Below are 18,346 nucleotides of genomic sequence, written 5' to 3'. Positions count from 1 at the left end.
TATAGAGCTTGAGCAACGTGGGAGGTACCTCACCAGGCAGGCCCAGGAGTGAAAAGACAGAAAGTGCCTTTCCTGGCATCAACAGAGTTGCTAACTCATAGCTTTTAACTGAAAGCCACCGTGGTACTCCATCATTCTCAATCACCGAGAGATGAGCTGGAGACTCAGCTCCGACAAGGACAGATGTCAGCCCAGGTTGCAGTTTTAAGGCAATCAGGGCTAGAGGGCAGGTTCCTGCTGTAGGCCTGGGGTGCTCCTGGCAGCCCCTCCATGACCCCCTCTGTGTGGGTGACAAGAGGTCTTGCAGGTGAGGTAGGGCCAGACCATACAGTCACTACGGTGCACCCCCACTCCTGGGAATAGTATGCTCAGACTTTTCAAGGTGAAGGAGCCACTTTCAACATCAAAAATTCATCAGCAACCCCCTTCCCTTGACAGATGTTTTACTTTGAGTATCTATTGTTTGAGAGAATGCAAAATGGCAATAAGCTACCTTGAATTCAGCAGCGCTTTTAAATGAATTGGTATTTTTAAAATCCCAACAGCATCCATGTGCATTTGAAAAATAATCACATCTCCCTAGGAGTGAAGTAGGTCTGATGCAGTCGGAAGACAAAGCTTGAGGTGCCCAGGAACCCAAAGTCAGATGGCATTGCTATCCTAGGCCATAGCAGAGTGAGGGGGCTGGGGGCTGCTCCCTGTGCCCACCACCTGGGCTGAAGTCATTATCATTCCCTTTCCCCCTATTCCTCTCTCTCCTCTTCCTCAGCTTAAGTGGGGGGGGGGGAGGCAGAGGGGGAGAGGAGGAGCGCTTGTTGAAGCTGCTGCTGCCCACACTTCCCACTGCTCATACGCATCTTCCCTGCTATATATCCTGTCACAGGGTAGGGCTGCTGTTAACACCCCCAGCCAGACCCTCTCTCTGGCCTCCCCAGCTCAGAGCCATCCCAGCTCTGTTCCCGGCAGCGGTCCCTACCCCACCTTGCTCTCTCTTCTCACACTCTAGCTCTTCCCTAGACCTGTCCCTTCATGCAACCCCTCCTCGGCATCTCCTTTTCCATTCTAGCCCACCACAGGCTTCAATGTTCATCTGATCCTTTTGATCATAAAGGGCACTGATTTCTGGCAAAATCAGCCATAGAGAGGTGACAGAGCCATTGCGTTCCAAAGGGTTCCCTGTAGAGGGCAATGCAGACTCTCGGGGTGTAGACCCAGAGATGGCATTCCTGGCATTTGGGCAGGGGCCTGTGAGTCACCGTGTAGACTGTTAGCCTGTCTGAGCCTCAGTTAACAGCTCTGTCAAATGGAGCTATGACTGCGTTCTATTGAAGCATGGTAGTGAAAAGTGGGCAGAACGCGTGGTAATGCCTAGCTGGCGCAGAACTGACTGCACACTACTAAGACAGCTAGCACCACCTCCTACAGAAGAGTCTGATCATGGCAGAGAGAACTGGCAGGGTGGACCAGTGGGCTGGGTGACTTGCCCCCCTCCTTCCTTGCCAGGTCACAGCAGGGTCAGGGGGAGGGCACAGTAACTCTGGCAGCCCCTTTAACTTATGTCGGTGTGAAGGTTCAGTCTGGACTTTCAAAACAAATAGCAGCAGGTACCATGCCCACTTGTCCTTCTGTTTCCCCATACCCCCTGCCCAACTCTTCCCAGAGAAGGGAGTCAGGGCAGCCTGTCCGCAGTGTCCCTTGGCTACCACGTAGAAATAATACTCTCTGGTAACCCACGTAAATAGTGCTAGATCCCAGAGCCACCTGGCGTCTTAGCTCACTAGAACATCACCACCATCTGGTGAACAAGGCAGAGGGTGCCTTGGATAAGAGCTGGGGAGCCAGACCACTTGGGTGCAAATCCTGGCCCTGATGTGTATTAGGCAGCCCCAAAAAATTGCCAAAAGTCTCAGTGCCTCGATTTACTTACCTGTAAAATGGGCTCACCAGTGGTACTCACTTCATAATTCAACACGCTCCAAGCAGTTCTTGGCTGGCGGCATGTGTTCAGGATGAGTCAGCTGTCACTGTCCTCTGGGCCTCGACAGAGGGAGTGAATGCGGTAACTGCATGTGCCTATGGGTTGGCCCTGGTCACCTCACTGCAGGGGCCAGCCCAGCCCACTCACTCTGAGAACTAACCTGCACTGTCACGTTGGAAGGCAGAGCCTTGGCTGTTGGGGAGCCTGCCTCTGTCGGGCGGGGAAGAAGCTGGCCTCCGCCCCTGCGAGGGAGGTCCTTGTGAGGTACAGCGGGGCGGCTCGGGAGTCACTCAACAAACTCAGAAGCCAGCAAAGGGGAAGCTCAGGTGTCCATAAAAACCAGCCCACAGCAACCTTCACGACTCACAAATGCTCAAAAACCTGGAGGCTGGAAGACCCACTTGTAAGAGAAATCAGTTCAGAAAGTTCTCACGAGAGCAGGCTTCCCTCAACAGGTGTATATGGCCATGACCAGTTTCCTAACCTTTTGCATTTAGACCCCATTATCTGAAATTCTCAGAAATTCTTGGCCATCCATCCAATCCTTCATCCACATTTACCTATCAGTATTTATGTGCCATCGATCATAAATTTATCTGCTCTCTGCAATCATTTTTCTCTCATCTGTGTATCTATCATCCAACATTTAATCTGGATATCTAGCCTCTATTAATCATGTCTGCCATCCATCCATCTCGGTGTCTATCTGTAGTCCATTATCAGTCATGAGTTAACACGGTGTGTACTTAAGCATGGACTGAGCTCTTCAGGGAAGAGGGTGGGGGCAGCAGTGACTCCAGGAGGGCTGGAGTCACTGGAACAAAGATGGATGGGAAGGAAAGCTGATAGCTGATCAAAGAGATGCTTGGGGTGCCCCTCTCAGAGCAGGGCCAGCCTGACACATAGGAGGGAGAGGTATGCAAGAGAGGAAAGGAAGCTTGTGAAGCATCAGGGGGTGCCTAGCCTCGTGCTGGCCTGGATCATTGCACCCTATCTTCCTAAATTGGGATAATGTGTTTCCAAGCTGACCCTGGAGGGATGCCCAGGTTCAAGGCAGAAAAAGTGGGTGCTACCTCACCCCTAACACCAGCAGACACTGCTGCAGTCTGAAGGGTGAGCTCTTACAGGCAGGCCAAGGTCCGAGGGACGGGGCCTGAGGAGAGAAGGCCAGGAGCTGCCCGGGAAGACCAGGGCGACTTCAGGGAGGGTCATCCCCGCCTGAGGTAAGACTGGAGGGAGCTGGCCCAGGGCCCTGAAGACTCCACCCCACCACGGTCACCAGAGGTCCTGAGAACTGCAACCTCTGGGTTTCCGTGGGACTCCTGCTGTGTTAGCTTAGTCAGGTTGACCTGAGGCTCTTGTACCTCCCCAGGGAGACAGGCCGCAGGCTGTCCGCTGAGGGCGATGCTCTCACCCTGTCAGAGGGACAGGATGCTGCAGTCCATTCTGTGTTACACCTCCAGCTATGAGGGGAGCAGGGGGAGAGGACCCATAGCCACCCAGGAGGCTGTGGGTACTTGGGTCACAGCGGGAAGGATCTGAAGCCACGTGAGGGCAGCTGCTCTAGGGTTAGAGACGGACGTGTGGTCCGGTCACCCACAGCGCAGGAGTGTTCTTGTGACCATACAACATGCAGCGCTGCTGCCCAGGTCACACGTCATTAAGGGCGCAGCTGGTCTCCCCACCCCAACACGCCCCACTCCCACCCTGTGGATGCCCTAACCCCTTGCCGTGTCCTCCACTTCCTCCCCTTGCTGGAAAAAAGCTCTGCTTTGTCTGTCTCCTTGAAAGCCGAGGACAAACTGGCCATAATTTATGCTCCCACATGATATAAAGGAAAAAAGGCCCCATTATGCTATAAATTATCCTGTGATGGGTGAAATGCTGGAGAGAGCGCCAGACGCCAGCGGAAACCCCATTAGACAACAGGGTTCGGCTGCTGAGAAGTCCCCACAGAACTCCAGGCCGTCTGTCGTGTGCCGTGCGCCTGGTAAGGAGAATGTAGCAGATCAAATGTATAATCAGTTACCTGAAGAGAAGCTGCACACCGCGGCCCGCCTGCCGCCCAGCGAAAGGTGACTTCTGCACAGAGCCACTGTGCTTCCCAGACTCCCAAGGAGGCGTGATGGGAGCCCACGGGCAGGAGGGCTGGTGGCCAGAGGACGCAGTAGGGGGTTCAGTGTGGCCTCAGGACCCCACTATGCTGTGCCGAACTCCAGGGCTCAGCCTCTGCCCAGCTCCAGGCCCCACGCCTGCCTCCCAGAGCACAAGAATCTTGAAGGGGGTTCAAGGAGTCATCTCACCACCCCAAGTAGTGAACCCCAAATTCTAGTCCCATCTCCCCAAGCATGCTTCATGGAGGGCATAGAGCCAAGGATATGAAACCACACCTGTGCCCTGGGCAGGCAGCAGGGATTGGAAGTCGTTGGGCCAGTTAGTGGGGTCCTGCAACAGGTCAGATTTGCTGTGTGGAGAGCAGAGAGGACTGCAGTTTGGACCCCAGGAGGGGGAGGCCTGAAGACACATCAGGAAAGAGCTTTACTGCCTGGGTCCCCCCAGGAGACTTCAGGACAATGAGGCTTTTAGGAGAGGTTTTGAGCAAGACTGGGGAGAGCCTGAGAGGCACCCCTGGGGACAGGGCAAAGCTTTGGAGCCCAGCTCGCAGTACCCCAGCCATTACCCTTCCAGGCTCTGAGCTGAAACCCTGGTCCAGGCTTTGTGGCTCCGGTATGCAGAGGCGGAGGGTTGGCGAGAGAAGAAAGGGACCTCCGGGCTGCACCCCCTCTCCCCACGAAGGGCAGTGACCACAGTACAGTGCACGTGGGTGTGACTCCTGGTGTTGCCAGTGACCATGGGTGGGCACTTGGGGAAGAGCTTGACTTCTCTGTGCCTCGGTTTCTTCATCTATACAGTGAAAAATACTGTGAAATGCTGCTCTCACTGCCTGGGCCACAGGACATGTTTGCCAAAGGAGAGCCGTTGTGAGCCTTAGGATTGCTTCCCTTAGAACCTCCTCCTGGAGTCATCTGCGGGGGAACAGGTCTGACCAGCACCGGCCAGGGCAGCACAGGCTCCGTGGTAGGAGAGTTGGGTCCACTCGCTCTTGTCGCGAAGCCCTGAAGTGACAGACTTGATGAACCAAATGGACCCAGGTGTTGTGAAGTAGGGAGTTGGGCGGGGTCGAGCAGGACATGGCGGGCAGTGAGAGTGGGCCAGGCCCCCGGGTCTGAGTCCCCGAGCACGCTTGCAGCCAGCAGAGGCAAGGCAACCAGTTTGGAGACCTGAGGAAGGTGGGTGGGAGGAGGGAGACATGCTGAGTGTGCGTATGTGCACGGTACCATGTGGGTGCCCCTGAGTGTCACGGCTGCTTCCTCCTGCCACTTACTTGCCCTTTCATGCTTCCTGCTCTTGGACACTGCTCCCCGACCTGGGATGTCCACCCTTTGCCTTTTCCACCTGGTAAACCCTGCCCATGACTCACTTAGGGCCCAGCTCCAGCCATTTGACCCTCTCCATCCCACATGCCTGCAGATTCTAGCTCGACTCAGAGCTAGAATCCTGGCTGTGGCCCTTCTTCTCCAGGGCATGCTCCAGGATGCTCGGTGGTCAGCCCCTCGTCCCCCGCACTCACCCCCCGTCAGACCTGTGGTAGCCCACCCCCTATACTCACTGAGCAAGTGCTTACCGATGTCACCAAATATTTGTCAAGGACCGACTAGACGCCAGGCTCTGCAGGCACTGGACCCTCAGCAATGAATGAAATGGACCATAGTGCTTCCTCGAAGCAAGGGAGAAGACAACCAATGTGTCATTGAGTAAAATAACGTGACAGATGTTATAGAAAAAACACAGGAAAAGGACAGGAAGCATGCAGGTTGTGATTTTACTTATTTACTTATTTATTTCTTTTATTTTTGCATAGAAGAACTGGGGAATAGGCCAGAAGTGCAGGAGAGTGAAAGGATTCACCAGAGACGGAGGGCAGCAGAACAGGCAGATGGAGTGAAATACACTGCTGGGTGGGCAGAAGGGGATACAGGAGAGCTCTGGGGTGCTATGTGGGTCAGCTCCCCGGCCAAGGGTCGAGCTCAGGCTGTACCTGTGATAGGGCTGAGACTTAACCCCTGGGCCACCAGGGGAGCCCCTGAAGGTTGTGATCTTAAATAGCGAGGTCAGAAAAAGTTCATTGAGAGGATCACATTGAGGAAAGACTTATAGGAGACGAGGGAGCTGCAGATGTCCAGAGCTTGGGCCCTGAGACATGGGGAGGTGTTAGCTCAGTGCCCTGGTACAGAGGGGTGAAAGGAGAGTCCCTGCAATGGCATGGAGGCCCGAATCTGGAGCACGGGGAAGGAGCCACAGGAGAGAATGTATGGAGAGAGCTGTGCATGTGCTCACAGGTCATTAAAGTGCGGCGTGTTCTCAGTGAGATAGGGCCACCACGAGGTACCCTCGGGAGAGACAGGCCTGTGCCGGATCATAACTGACTCCGTGGGCTGCTGTGCAGAAAGCAGGCAGCAGGGACAGAGAAGAGGCGACTCTCGGTGCCTGCGCCCATCATGGAGTATTTGGAAGACAGAGCTGGAGGGGTGCAAGAGGGGGGTGGGGAGGGCCTGGAAGCCATGCTCAGCTCTCCTGCCTCCTCCCACCCCAACATCAAACAGTTCCTCTGGAGAGAGCTCTGCAGATCAAGGCCACAAACTGCCTTCCCCAGGGGCCAGAGCTGACTTGAGGGTCCACATTTGCATCCCTGGTGGAGAGGGAGCCCAGTCTGTGGGGCGGGGCACAAGCCACCCCACCCCCAGCTGCCTTTGATCTGGTCTGATGGCTTCTTCAGCCTTCTTTCCAGGCAGGCAAGCTTTTATCCCTGGAGGCAGCTGGAGCTCCCCGAGCTCCACCGTCTGTGTCCCCCGCTCTGGCTCAGACACAGTGTGTGCTGTGAGGGCCAAGGAGGGCGCTGCTTCTCTGATTATTGGTTCATGTCACAGTGAGAACCCTTCTAGGCCTGGTCTGTGATTCCTGGGCGCCGACAAAGGTGCTGCCTCTCAGGAGAGACACTGAGGTTGTCATGCAAGGCGGCAGAGGAATCTAAATCCAGGCCCTTCCCCTGGTGCAGATGATGATGCTAGAAGCTGCCTGCATCCATCAGAGAGTGGCAGCTGTGCAGTTCTCAGGTAAAGGAGTGGGGTACAGAGCTCACATCCCTGTGCAGCACCCCCTACTTAGAAGGTAAAACAGAGGGTATGCTACCCACCAGGGAGGTGCCCACCCAAGGAGGCAGAACAAGCCTCCCCACTCAGGGTGGGGTGTTGGCAACATAGAAAATGACAGATTTGGATTCCAATGACAGGTGTGATCTCTGCTAGTCCCTTGGGAGACATGGGTGCTGAACAAGTCCGGACAGGGAGAATTTGTGGCATCTGGGGTCTCCAAAACTCTGCAAAGGGATGTCTGCCTACTCAGGCTGGCCCAGGTTGGCATAGCTGTTCATTTCAGTGTCCCTGGGGCTTCCCTCCACACCCTCAGGTGTGTGGGTAGGCATCTCCGTGGGTCACCAGTAGTGATGGCTCTACTGACGCTGTAACTGCATTTATTAAGTATGTGCTCTGTGCCAGGCCCTGTGCTAAAAAAACCTACATTCATCAGTTCATTTACGCTTCCCAACAGACCTAAAAGGGCAAGTATTTGCTCTCCCTTTATTACAGGCTGGAAACAGGCTCAAGCGGGGTTGATGATTTGTCTAAGGTCCCACAGTCAAAAAGTGGAAGAGCCAGGGCCCTCCTGGTGGCACAACGGGTTGGGACATAGCCCTGCAAGCTGGCCACAGCCGCATCAGTGCCGTTAGGCCCCAGAGGTGACCCACGTGGAGCAACAGACCTCTCCTGTCTCACCCACTGCTCCCCTCAGCAGTGTACTTTGTCCATTTGCCTGTTCTGCTCCCCACTCAGTCTCTGGTGAATCCTCTCACCGCTCCTGCACCTCTGGCCTGTACCCCAGTTCTGTATGCATAAATAAATAAATCTTTTTTTAAAAAAAAAGTAGAAGCAGAATTTGACAGACAGCTTCAGTTAACCATCTAGGAGATGCACCACTCCCCAGCCCTTCCTGCCTAGTTGGCGGCTTTCATCCCCTTCAGCTGAGCTCCCTGATCCACACTGAAGTCAGGTAGAAGGGATAGATCCTCCTTAGAGTCACTCAGGCACTGAGATTCACTCAGAAGAGCAGATGGCCCTGGGGTCCAGGAGGCGCCTAGGAAGCCCCCTAGAGCCCCAGTAAATTAACAGCCTCCGAGACACAGTGCACCTTGCACAAGAGGGTCTTTAGAGCTTCAGGTTCTGCCAGCAGTTGAGGGCAGGTACATGGGCACTAGGGGCTCTGGCCCTTTCTGCCACCCCCAGAACCAAAAGTTCCAGAGCAGAAGAGAAGCCCTCTGCCTCATTATAGTGAATGCATCTAGGATCCTGCTCTGTCTCCAACTGCTTGAGCCTCCAGGGTCCCAGTGCAAAGTGCTCCTTACTGTCCTTGGCCTGCACTTCCCACCCAACCAGGAAACCCCAGCCCAACCCCTCACCAGAGTTCACCCTGGCTCCTGCTGTTCTCCTGGGCTCAGACCAACACCCCCCACCCCAACCCTCCTTCAGCAGCTGGAGGGGAAAGAACAGTAAAAGCCGATTGCAGCCATAAAAGGCATTAACCATCTGAACACTTGTCCACAGCGCCCAGCAGCCGTCTATCCTTAAGCAGGAAATATTGTTTAATGCCGATGGTAATGAGAGAATCAAATTTTGAAAATTAAGCTGGAATTTGAGCATTAGCACCAGGGCTCTGGCATTTGGTAAGTCCAGTGGTACAGCTGCCACCCGCCTCCTCCTCCCTGGGGCCCACTCACCTGCACACAAGCAAGATGCTCCTGCAAGTTTGGGGGACCCCGGAGGCATTGCCCTGAACTATCCCCATAGGGAGATAAGGCTGCCACTGGTGTCTTGCTCCTCTGCTTTCTGGGCTTTCCCTGTAAAAGGCAAATCCTTTCAGCCAGAGCCCCGTTCTTGTCTGATACCTGAGCGAATGAGTCTATTGCTCATGAAAGATTGGATGAAGCATGCGATTCCGGCAACTCCACTGCCTTTTCAGAAGCACAGATGTCTTCCAGGGAGGTGTCGCCTAATACTTTTATAGGTTGGGAAACTGAAGCTCAGAATTAGATTGGAGTTTTGGAAAAACAAAGAGACCCCAGAGACCAGAGGAATGAGGGGTGAGCGGGCTAGTGGAGATAAGGAGAGGGAGTAGGAGAAAGGCAGCAGAACTAGCCAAGTCAAAGTCCCCCTGGACCTCTGTTTCACAAACCCTGCCTCAGGCAAGGACCAGTTGGGAGCCGGAGAAAGGGCTCCCTCTCACCTCTCAGCCACTGCTCACATTCTGATATGGGCCTGGAACACCTCACCTATCCTCTGACACCATGCCTGGGCGGGGCCTTTCAGTCCTCCTCTCCCCTGGGAGTGGGGTGAGGTGGGAGGGAGATGTGTGTGAATGGCTGAGACTTGGGCTGAAGGCTGGTTTCTCTGGGGATCTCAGACCCTGCGTTCTCAACTCTGACCAAGGAAGCGCTCTTAGACTCATCTCAGCCTGTTCAGCCAAATCCAGGCACAAAAGTGTTTGGTAAATGTTTGCACAAAAGTGTTTGGTAAATAACCGGGTAGACCCAGGATGTCATATGCTGTGGTCCAGTCCACCTGACACAGAACTGGGTATTGTTCCCATGCATTATTTTGTTGACTCCACACCTACAGCTCCTTGGGGTGTCAGGCTGCAGTGAGTACAGGCCATGCCTCTTCCCCAGCAGCGGGGCTAGGACATCAAGGTACAGAGTGTCACATTATCTTCTCTGGGCTCTGGCAGGGCTGGTCTAGCACATGCTGTTGCCCGTGTGGGTCACAGCCTGCTTTCCAGAACCCTAGGACCCTAGGCACTTACTCATGTCCACAGCTACTGGCACATTTAAAAAGAATGAAGTCAGAAGCAAGGGATTAAAGGATTAAGAAATCAAGAGACCCCAGTGGACTGGGTTTAGTCTGGATCTGGTTGTGTGTGCTGGGGCTCCCTCTTTGCCCAGAATTCTTCATCTGAAAAAGAGGAGGACCCTTGTGTTGTGTGGGGTCTCCCTATTCTATTCTGCCACTCTGTGTAGGCAGAGCACACCATGGGGCCACTGTGTGCAGCCCTGATGGCCTTTGTCTCCTTGTGTCTTGTTTGTCGTGGATGGGTATCCACTCCTGGGAGCAGATTCACCTCTCCTGTCTGACTGCTGTGGAAGTGGCCTGTACAACAGTGTCTGGCACAGAGAAGGTGCTCAGTGAGTGGTTGTTGAATGACTATAGGAACTCCGCTACTTGGCCAGGAGGACCCCGTGTGAAAACTCAAGGATGGGAGACTGCTTGTCACCCAGCACCACTGGCATCACTGTCACGCAGCCTGACAGTCAGTGGGTGTCAGTCTCAAGCCCTGGAGTCAAGTGTCATAAAGCAGCCCCCTTGCCATAACTGGGCTCTGTTGAGGGGGACTCTGGGCTTCAGATACTAGCCTCCACACGCTCCCACTTCTCCCTGCCCCCACTCAGTCCCAGTGACCTCCCACCCAAGGGCATTTTAGACCATTTCAGCCTGGGCTCTGAGGCCTCTCCTGGCCTCATCCCCCATCAAGGTGTCTTGCATGGCCCAGGTACCTATTTGAACTTCACAGAGTGGCCGGGATAGCCCCAGAGCCCAGCCTTGGAGGGAACATGAAAGAGGCAGAACCTCAGCATCACCCAGGCAGGCAGTCTGTGGTCTGGGGCTGCCCAGTCCCTGCCAGCAGACAGGGATCTGTGTCTATGCTGGAGGCCGGGAACCAGCTGCAAAACTGGGTCATTCTCCAAGACTGTAGTTAGGTTGGTATCAGACATAAGACACCAGCCACTTGGCTCCAAAGCTTAGAAACAGTGCCTCAGGGAAATGACCAGAGGTGGGGCGGGCATGAGGGGAGGTTGTCCATTTCAGCTGAGTAGCCACAGCCTGAGTCTGGTCCAAACTGTTACTGCTAGTGCTGGGTGATGCTAAGGCTCATCTTGAAGACCAGGGGCTGGAAGGACTGACTCCTAGTCAGCTAGTGTTAGTATTTTCTTCTACACATTTTGTGAAACTTTGAACTTACAAGATCCTGATGCTCTGTCATGCTCATCTTCTCTACTATTGACCAACCAAGACATGATCTCTCTCCTCTCTGACACACAGGGTCTCCGGGGGGGGTGGGGGGGGATTTAGACCTTCTGACCAAATCAGAGCAGGGCAAACCAAGGAGGTAGGCAGGGGTAGAACTCCATTTCCTTTTCCTCTTGCATAGAGAACCCCAAGCAGTAGTCAGTACCATTGTCATTACTGCTGACCAGGTTTGGCCTCAAAGTATGTCTTGGAAGCCTAATGCCCACCAGGAGGCCTAATTATTCCATTTTGCATGCCTATAAACTGATTTGGGGACTAGAAACACTGCCAGAAGACAGGGGAACCAGGGTTTCAACCAATGGGCTTGGGCCAGGAGCCCCTGGTCTTCAAGATGAGCCTTAGCATCACCCAGCCAGGACCAACAGCCAACCAGAAATGAGAGGGCAAGGGCAATGAGCCTGAGGCCCTAGAAACCAGCAATTGAGTTGTGACTCATTCAGGAACAGCTGGAGGAAGGGAACCTGGAGCCAGGTCTCCCTGGTTTCCTACAGCCTTGCAGAAAGGCAAGGCTAGCTGTTTCCCAAGGGAAATCCTGATGGGCAGTAAGAGGGGGCATCTGGGCCCCTCCTCATTTGGGAAGTCCTAAAGGAGAAAGGGCTCAGCTAGGCCCAGAAGTCAGACTGGCGCTAAAGCAGAGATTCCAAGGAGGGGAGGGGAAAAGCAAAAGGGAAGTGGCTGGGTAGAAAGGCACGTGTGGATGAATTTTAATGCAATCAGAAAGCTGTCATAATGCTAATAAAGGAATACATTCAGACGTCAGGAGAGAAGGCGAAGAGGAGCGGAGCCGGCATGTAAATCAGAGCAGGCTCAGAGCTAGCGGAGGAGGTGACTTCTCTTCCCTTCCTCTTCTTTCCTGGGAGAATTTTTAAGCTGATGGGCCAAGGGATGAGCAGGGGTGGGATTTCACTTCTTAGTCTTTCTGGAAACCCCATTTAATGGAGCACTGGGGATGGAGGCAGCACAGGTGACCTGGAGGCAGTTTCTGTGACTCCAGGAAGGTTTCAGAGCTCCTCGTCCACTTCAGTGGAATCTAGTTACTGCTTCCAGGGGCTCAACACAATCTCCTGCTCCCTTCTCTCCTCTGTCTCTGCCTTCTCCTTCTGTCCATTTCTGCTGCTGCTTTTGGTCTTTTCCTACTTCTTTTTCTTCTTTTTGTCTCCACCATTTTCTCTCCTTCTGCACCTAATGCCACTTTTCTCAGCCCATCTCTCCTCACCTTCACTCCTTATCCTTCTCCCTCTTCCCCAACTGCTGCTCCCCAGTCCATCTTGCTCTCCAGATGGGATGGGGTGTGCCCCACCCTTCCATGGGCCAAGAGGAGGTTCCAGCAGAGCAGGACATCTGAAGAGGACTCTGGGGGTGGCTTGTGAAAGAGAACTGAAGCCTGACGGATCTTTCCCTTTGCTCTAGACCCCCGTGATCCCTCAGGGATATGTGAACTTCCCTGACAGCATGGGAGGGTGAGGGAGCTCTCCAGGGCAGTAGGTCCCACCTACTGTGAATACAAAGAGACATGGTCCCCGAGTGCCTTGCATTTACAGGAAATCAGGCAAGACTCTTTGCAATTTGGGGTGTATATCTCAGCAGCTTTGGCTGTATGTGTCAGTCATTCAAGGGTCAACAAACAGCTAGTGATTGCTGAGTGCTGCCACCAGGGGACCCTGTTCCAGTTACTAGGCTGCATAACAATCTAGCCCCAAATTGAATAGTGTGAAACAACCTACTGTTATGCTCGCAGATTCAGCGGGTGAGGAGTGCAGAGTAGCACAGCCAGGTAAGCCTGTCTCTGCTTCAGCGTGTCTGGGGTCCAGCTAGAAGCCTCGATGGTTGGAGGCTGGAGCCCTCTGAGGACTCACTGTTGATGGTGACTCTTCACCGGGTCCTGCATTCCTTCTGTGTGGACTCTGAGGATTCTTCCCAGCATGGTGACTGATTTCTACAAAGCAAGCATCCCCAAAGAAGAGAGCAAAGTGTAAGCCAATCCCTTTTATGACCTAGCTGTAGAAGTCGGCTGACATCATTTTTAAAATTCTTTATTGGTTAGAGCAAGCGTTGATCTGAGTCAAGGGGGAGGGGCCCAAGACAACCCCCTCACCCACTCCCCGTGGGAGGAAGGAAAGTCACATTGAAATCGGCTTGTAGACAGGGAAAGCTTTTCGGAGTCATTTACTGTTGCTGACTATTCACAGCCCATGTGGTTCCTGTCACCCTAAGCACACAGCTGAGTGGTGTCAACAAGCTACTGAAGGGGCTGCCGGGGGAACCTCAGAAATAACTTCCTCAAAGTACACGGGGCTGGATTTTGCACCATGGACAAACAGGAAAGAACAAGAGAGAGGCACGAGGTGGAGGTAGACACGTGTGAGGTGGAGAGGGCACACACTTGTCCTTTCCATACTTCCCCGCTGGGGGCCAATAGCTGCTCCCCCAGAGAGGCTTGGCCTCTTCCCTTGGGGAGCATACATGGGCAGGGAGGAACCAAGACAGAACCAATTACATAAGCAAAGCAGTAAAGAATTGCTCTTTGAATGCTGCATTGGGAGAGAGGGCCTGAGACAGGGAAGTTAAAGGAGGGATCTTGACCTGGAATCATTATCTAAACTGAGATCTAGACCATGAGAAGGGTTCAGCTATGTGGCGTGCAGGGGATGCTAGTCAGGAGAGCAGTATATGCAAAGGCCCTGTGGCAAAATTGCCTATTGAGGGTTAATTTTGGTGTCTGTGGGTTCAGGTAGCTGAGGAAAATATTATGTGTCTAAGAGGAGGGAGGAAGGACCACCTGATCAGCATGCTCCAGGTGGGCAGTGTGCAGACAGGTGGCACTGCTTCCTCAGTGTGCAGTCTGTCCTCTAAAACAACAGGGCGGTTGCTGCAGTCCAGCTCCAGCTTGACACACCTGCCTCACTGCCCCCTCTGGCTAAGCCCTCTGGCTCCTCACACCCCTCCCCCGATGCCCCTCCCCTCTAGCTATGTCCCCCACCCCACTTCCTACTCCTACCTCTCCAGCTATGAGCCCTGACCCATACCTGCCCAGCTCCTCCCTGCCCCCCATAACCTTTCTCCTCCAGCGGGCCTGCCCGCAAATCCCCGGGCCTGCCCCAGCGCTGCCCGGCCCTCTGGCCCAGGTAAGCATCTCCTAATTTTGTTCCAGAAGATAGAAAACTCTTCGTGGGCATGCTCAACAAGCAGCAGTCCGAGGACGACGTGCGCCGCCTTTTTGAGGCCTTTGGGAACATCGAGGAGTGCACCATCCTCCGTGGGCCCGACGGCAACAGCAAGGGTGCGCAGGAGCAGACCATGGGAGTGGGTGTGGGAGGGGCTAGTGGGCGTGGGAGGGGCTAGTGGGGCGTGGGAGCAGACTCTGGGAGTGGGGCGTGGGAGGGGGCTCTGAGTGGGGCGTGGGAGGGGGCTCTGGGAGTGGGGGGGGGGGAGGGGACTCTGGGAGTGAGGCTGGGGATGAGCTCTGGGATTGAGGGGTGGGAGCAGGCGTAGGGAGTGGGGTGTGTGAGGGGGCTAGTGGGGCGTGGGAGCAGGCTCTGGGAGTGGGGCGTGGGGGGATGTGCGAGGCTGTTTTTGCCGGAGGGTGGAGTTCAGAGCCCCCTTGAACTCAGGACTTGGGAGGATTGTGAGCCTGGGCGGGATTCTTGGAAAGAGAGGGGAGATAGTGCCTGGGGGTGTGTAAAGGCTCCCGACCAGAACAGGGTGGGTCGATTTAAAAGGACTTTTCAGTTTGGGCCTGCCCAGGTCTTTCCTGTTTTGTGTGGCTCTGGGTCTGCTCCTCTCTCAGTGTCTGTGTGTCGCCCATTCTGCTCTCATCTGGGATGCGCCCTCTCCCCTTTGGCCCTTCCCTCTTTGCCTCTAAGCCCTGCTTGTCTGGCCTTCCTCTGGGCCTTCAGTGGGTGACTCAGCCTCCTGTCCCCAGGATGCGCCTTTGTGAAGTACTCCTCTCACGCCGAGGCACAAGCTGCCATCAACGCTTTGCACGGCAGCCAGACCATGCCGGTGAGTGTGGGCACCCCTTGGGTGGGGGTTGGGGGGGACTGAGACAGAGAACTCCCCACCACCCCACACAACCCCTTAGGGCCCCTGCTCACCCTCTCATGAGGTCTATTCAGTGTCAAAGGCGCCCAGCTCCTGTTCTCTACTTGAAACAAGGAGGCATTACTGTTAGTCCCACTTCCCAAAGACACTGAGGCCCAAAGATGTTAAGGGACTAGCCTGAGGTCACTCAGAAAATGGCCCCAAGCCCTTAGGCAAATGCCAGTACCAAGATATCCTAACCCCCAGGTCCCCATACCACCCGGGGGGGGAGGGCAGGTGGGCCCAGGCCAGGGGCACAGGCAGTTGGGAGCCCAGGCAGCTGGGACATGGACCTCACGTGCAGCCTTTGTTGCAGGGAGCTTCATCCAGTCTGGTGGTCAAGTTCGCCGACACAGACAAGGAGCGCACGATGCGGCGAATGCAGCAGATGGCCGGCCAGATGGGCATGTTCAACCCCATGGCCATCCCCTTCGGGGCCTATGGCGCCTATGCACAGGCAGTAAGTGGGGGCGTAGTAGGGTGGGGAGAGGGTGGAGGGCAGCAGTTCTCCAGCTCACTCCCCACTGAGCCCTGGAGAGGAGCTGTGCTGACTGGGTCCTGTACACCTTTCCACACTGGGCAGCAAAGAGAGCTCGGAAAGTAACCTGAGGGTAGACGCCAGAGCGGTTAAGAGAAAGCTGGGACGGTTGCTAGGAGAAAGCAGGTTGCTGCCCCGGATCTTAAGGGGAGGAGCTGGAGAAGAAGACTCTAGGCAGGGCAACAAGGGCTGTCCCGAGCACTCTCCCGCCAGTTGACTCCTAAAATAACTGACTGGAAGGGAGACTGAGGTTTAGGTGTTTGGTTGCCACTTCCCCACCCCTGTCCCTGCTCACAGAAGTGTGTCCTCAGGGCCTTCCCTGGTGGTGCAGTGGGTTAAAGCACAGCACTAAGGAGTGTGTCCTCAGGCCTCCTGGTTACTCCCACAGGGGTCTTATGAGGTGCCCCAAGGCACTCCACACTTCCCCTACGCACTCCCCAGGCCTGCCTCAGACCACTGGCACGCTTTTTTCATTTGTGTTGGGGACCCTTCTGTCACAGCTCCCCTGAGCAGCCTCCCAGGTTGCAACCACACCCCCCTCCCAAGGGTGTAACCAAGGTAGGCCAGTGTTCAGCTTCTAACATTGCGAGCCCAGCTCCCTTATTGGACAGTGTCCACACATCCTGTTCAACCAGTCTCTCCAGTTAGACTCCACTCACTATTCTGAGAACTTTGAGGGTGACTTGAGTTCTATTTACAACTCTCCTATCACTTCTATCCCAAAAGACTCCAAGTGAGAACCATTTTGGACAGAAATTCAAGCCAAGTTAATTCTGCAGAGTCTCCTCCAACATGTCTATAGAAATTTAGGTGGCATTTCCATGAATAGGCCTATCATGAGGCTGACCAGCACACGTGGGACCAACCCCCTTCCCCCCACCACCACCTACAACAACTTTAGAGCCCCAAAGACCTGACCATTATTTTTAGATACAGTTCTCTCTCAGGGGGTGGTCTCTAGTAGCCACTGACAACAAGTAGCAGGGCTCTCTGGGGAAAAGCGTCTAAGCACCCTGGGATTCAGGCCTGGGATGTTGGCCTCCATTGCTGAACCCCTTGGTGGGGAGGGCTGCCCCCCTGGAAGTGCATGATATTTTTTCCACTCCCTCTGCCCCAGCTGATGCAGCAACAAGCGGCACTAATGGCATCAGTCGCGCAGGGCGGCTACCTGAACCCCATGGCTGCCTTCGCCGCCGCCCAGATGCAGCAGATGGCAGCCCTCAACATGAACGGCCTGGCGGCCGCACCCATGACCCCAACCTCAGGTGAGCTGGGGATGACCAGCCCAGGGCCTGGCCAAGCAGTAGAGCCACTCGACCCAGGCTGGGACTTTTGGCTACCAGTGGGCCATCCTGTGGCCAGAGCACGTGGTAGTTCGGCCTGAACAGCCCTGAGACTCTGGCAGTTTGTCTCAAACCTGTTTTAATCCCTGGGGACCCAAAGGAAAATTGAAAGTGTGTCCCATGCAGTCCATAATATGATTTCAGAGTGATGAGAATTTCACTCAAGGTGATTAGTCATGTCAATAAGCACTTCACCATGATCTTCATTGTAGCTATCTAGAAAGGAATTAACATGGAAGCATCTCCTTTTAAAGTCTGACGGGAGAAGAACCTTGCCCATTCTGTGTTCTTGTTTGGTCTCTGGCCCAAGCACAGAGGGAGACTCTTTTTTCCAACTGCATTTAGCCAGCTTAGGCTCACTGAATTTTTCCAAGATAGTTACACAAGCAAGAACCTAAGAATTAGCAAAGGATGGTAGGCTGGAAACAACCTTGCTCACAGAGCATGCTTTTTAGTTGGATCTTGACTATCGTCCAGTCCAGTCATTCTCAATTTTATCCTTTCCTTTCAATCTCAGCCCTCTCCCTTGACATCTGGCAATGTCTGGAGATATTTTTTAATTGTCACAAATGGGAGAGTGGAGTACTGCTGTAAGCTAGTAGATGCAAGCAACTATTAGCTCCCTGCAATGCACAGGACAATTCACCACAATGAAGAAATATCTGGTCCCAAATGTTAATAGTGTCAGTGTTGACCCTTGTCTAGTCCCAAGATCTGACCTGACACTCCAGGTTCTCATTCACCAAGTTTCCACGGTCCTCAGGCCATTATTTCAGCCTTCCTGATATCCAAAAGCTGTTTTGCGCCCCCCCCCCAGCCATAAAAGACTACCATCTCTAGATCCAATTTGAGCACCACTCCACAGCTCTGATCCCCAGCTTGGGGGATATTTCCAAGTCCAGAGTTAGGTCCTGTCCACAAAGAGAGCTTGCTTCCTGAAGAGAACAGGCCTTTCCAGTCTTGGGCATCAGTACAATCACCCTACCATCTATACCTTGGGTGCCATCTAGATGGCACAAGAAAGGCACAGGATATTGTCATCTGACCCAACTTTACCATCATTACAGTGATCATCACCACTGCCTCAACTGGAGGACACCAAGGTGACTACTTTTTGTATGGCTCTACAAAGGCCTCGCTCTCTCAGTGAAAG

At 54.2% G+C, this 18,346-nt stretch overlaps 1 protein-coding gene across 11 annotated transcripts in view; it reads left to right on the top strand.

The window, feature by feature from the left end:
• Positions 1–18,346, top strand: part of CELF4 (CUGBP, Elav-like family member 4) — a 279,310-nt gene that overhangs the window by 237,261 nt on the left and 23,703 nt on the right. For 7 of the 11 annotated variants that reach the window (XM_004683865.2, XM_004683857.2, XM_012725866.1 and 4 more), the window contains exons 4-7: positions 14,384–14,512; positions 15,155–15,234; positions 15,629–15,772; positions 16,968–17,115. In XM_004683865.2, coding sequence (XP_004683922.1) covers positions 14,384–14,512; positions 15,155–15,234; positions 15,629–15,772; positions 16,968–17,115 — 501 coding nt within the window. The remainder of the gene's footprint in view (positions 1–14,383; positions 14,513–15,154; positions 15,235–15,628; positions 15,773–16,967; positions 17,116–18,346) is intronic. The other 4 variants (XM_004683859.2, XM_012725869.1, XM_012725868.1 and 1 more) reach the window with 1 other exon arrangement.

This window comes from Condylura cristata, unplaced genomic scaffold, assembly GCF_000260355.1.
Source record: "Condylura cristata isolate star-nosed mole 26May11 unplaced genomic scaffold, ConCri1.0 scaffold00016, whole genome shotgun sequence".
Lineage (NCBI taxonomy): Eukaryota > Metazoa > Chordata > Mammalia > Eulipotyphla > Talpidae > Condylura > Condylura cristata.
This window is presented reverse-complemented; position numbering and strand designations above follow the sequence as displayed.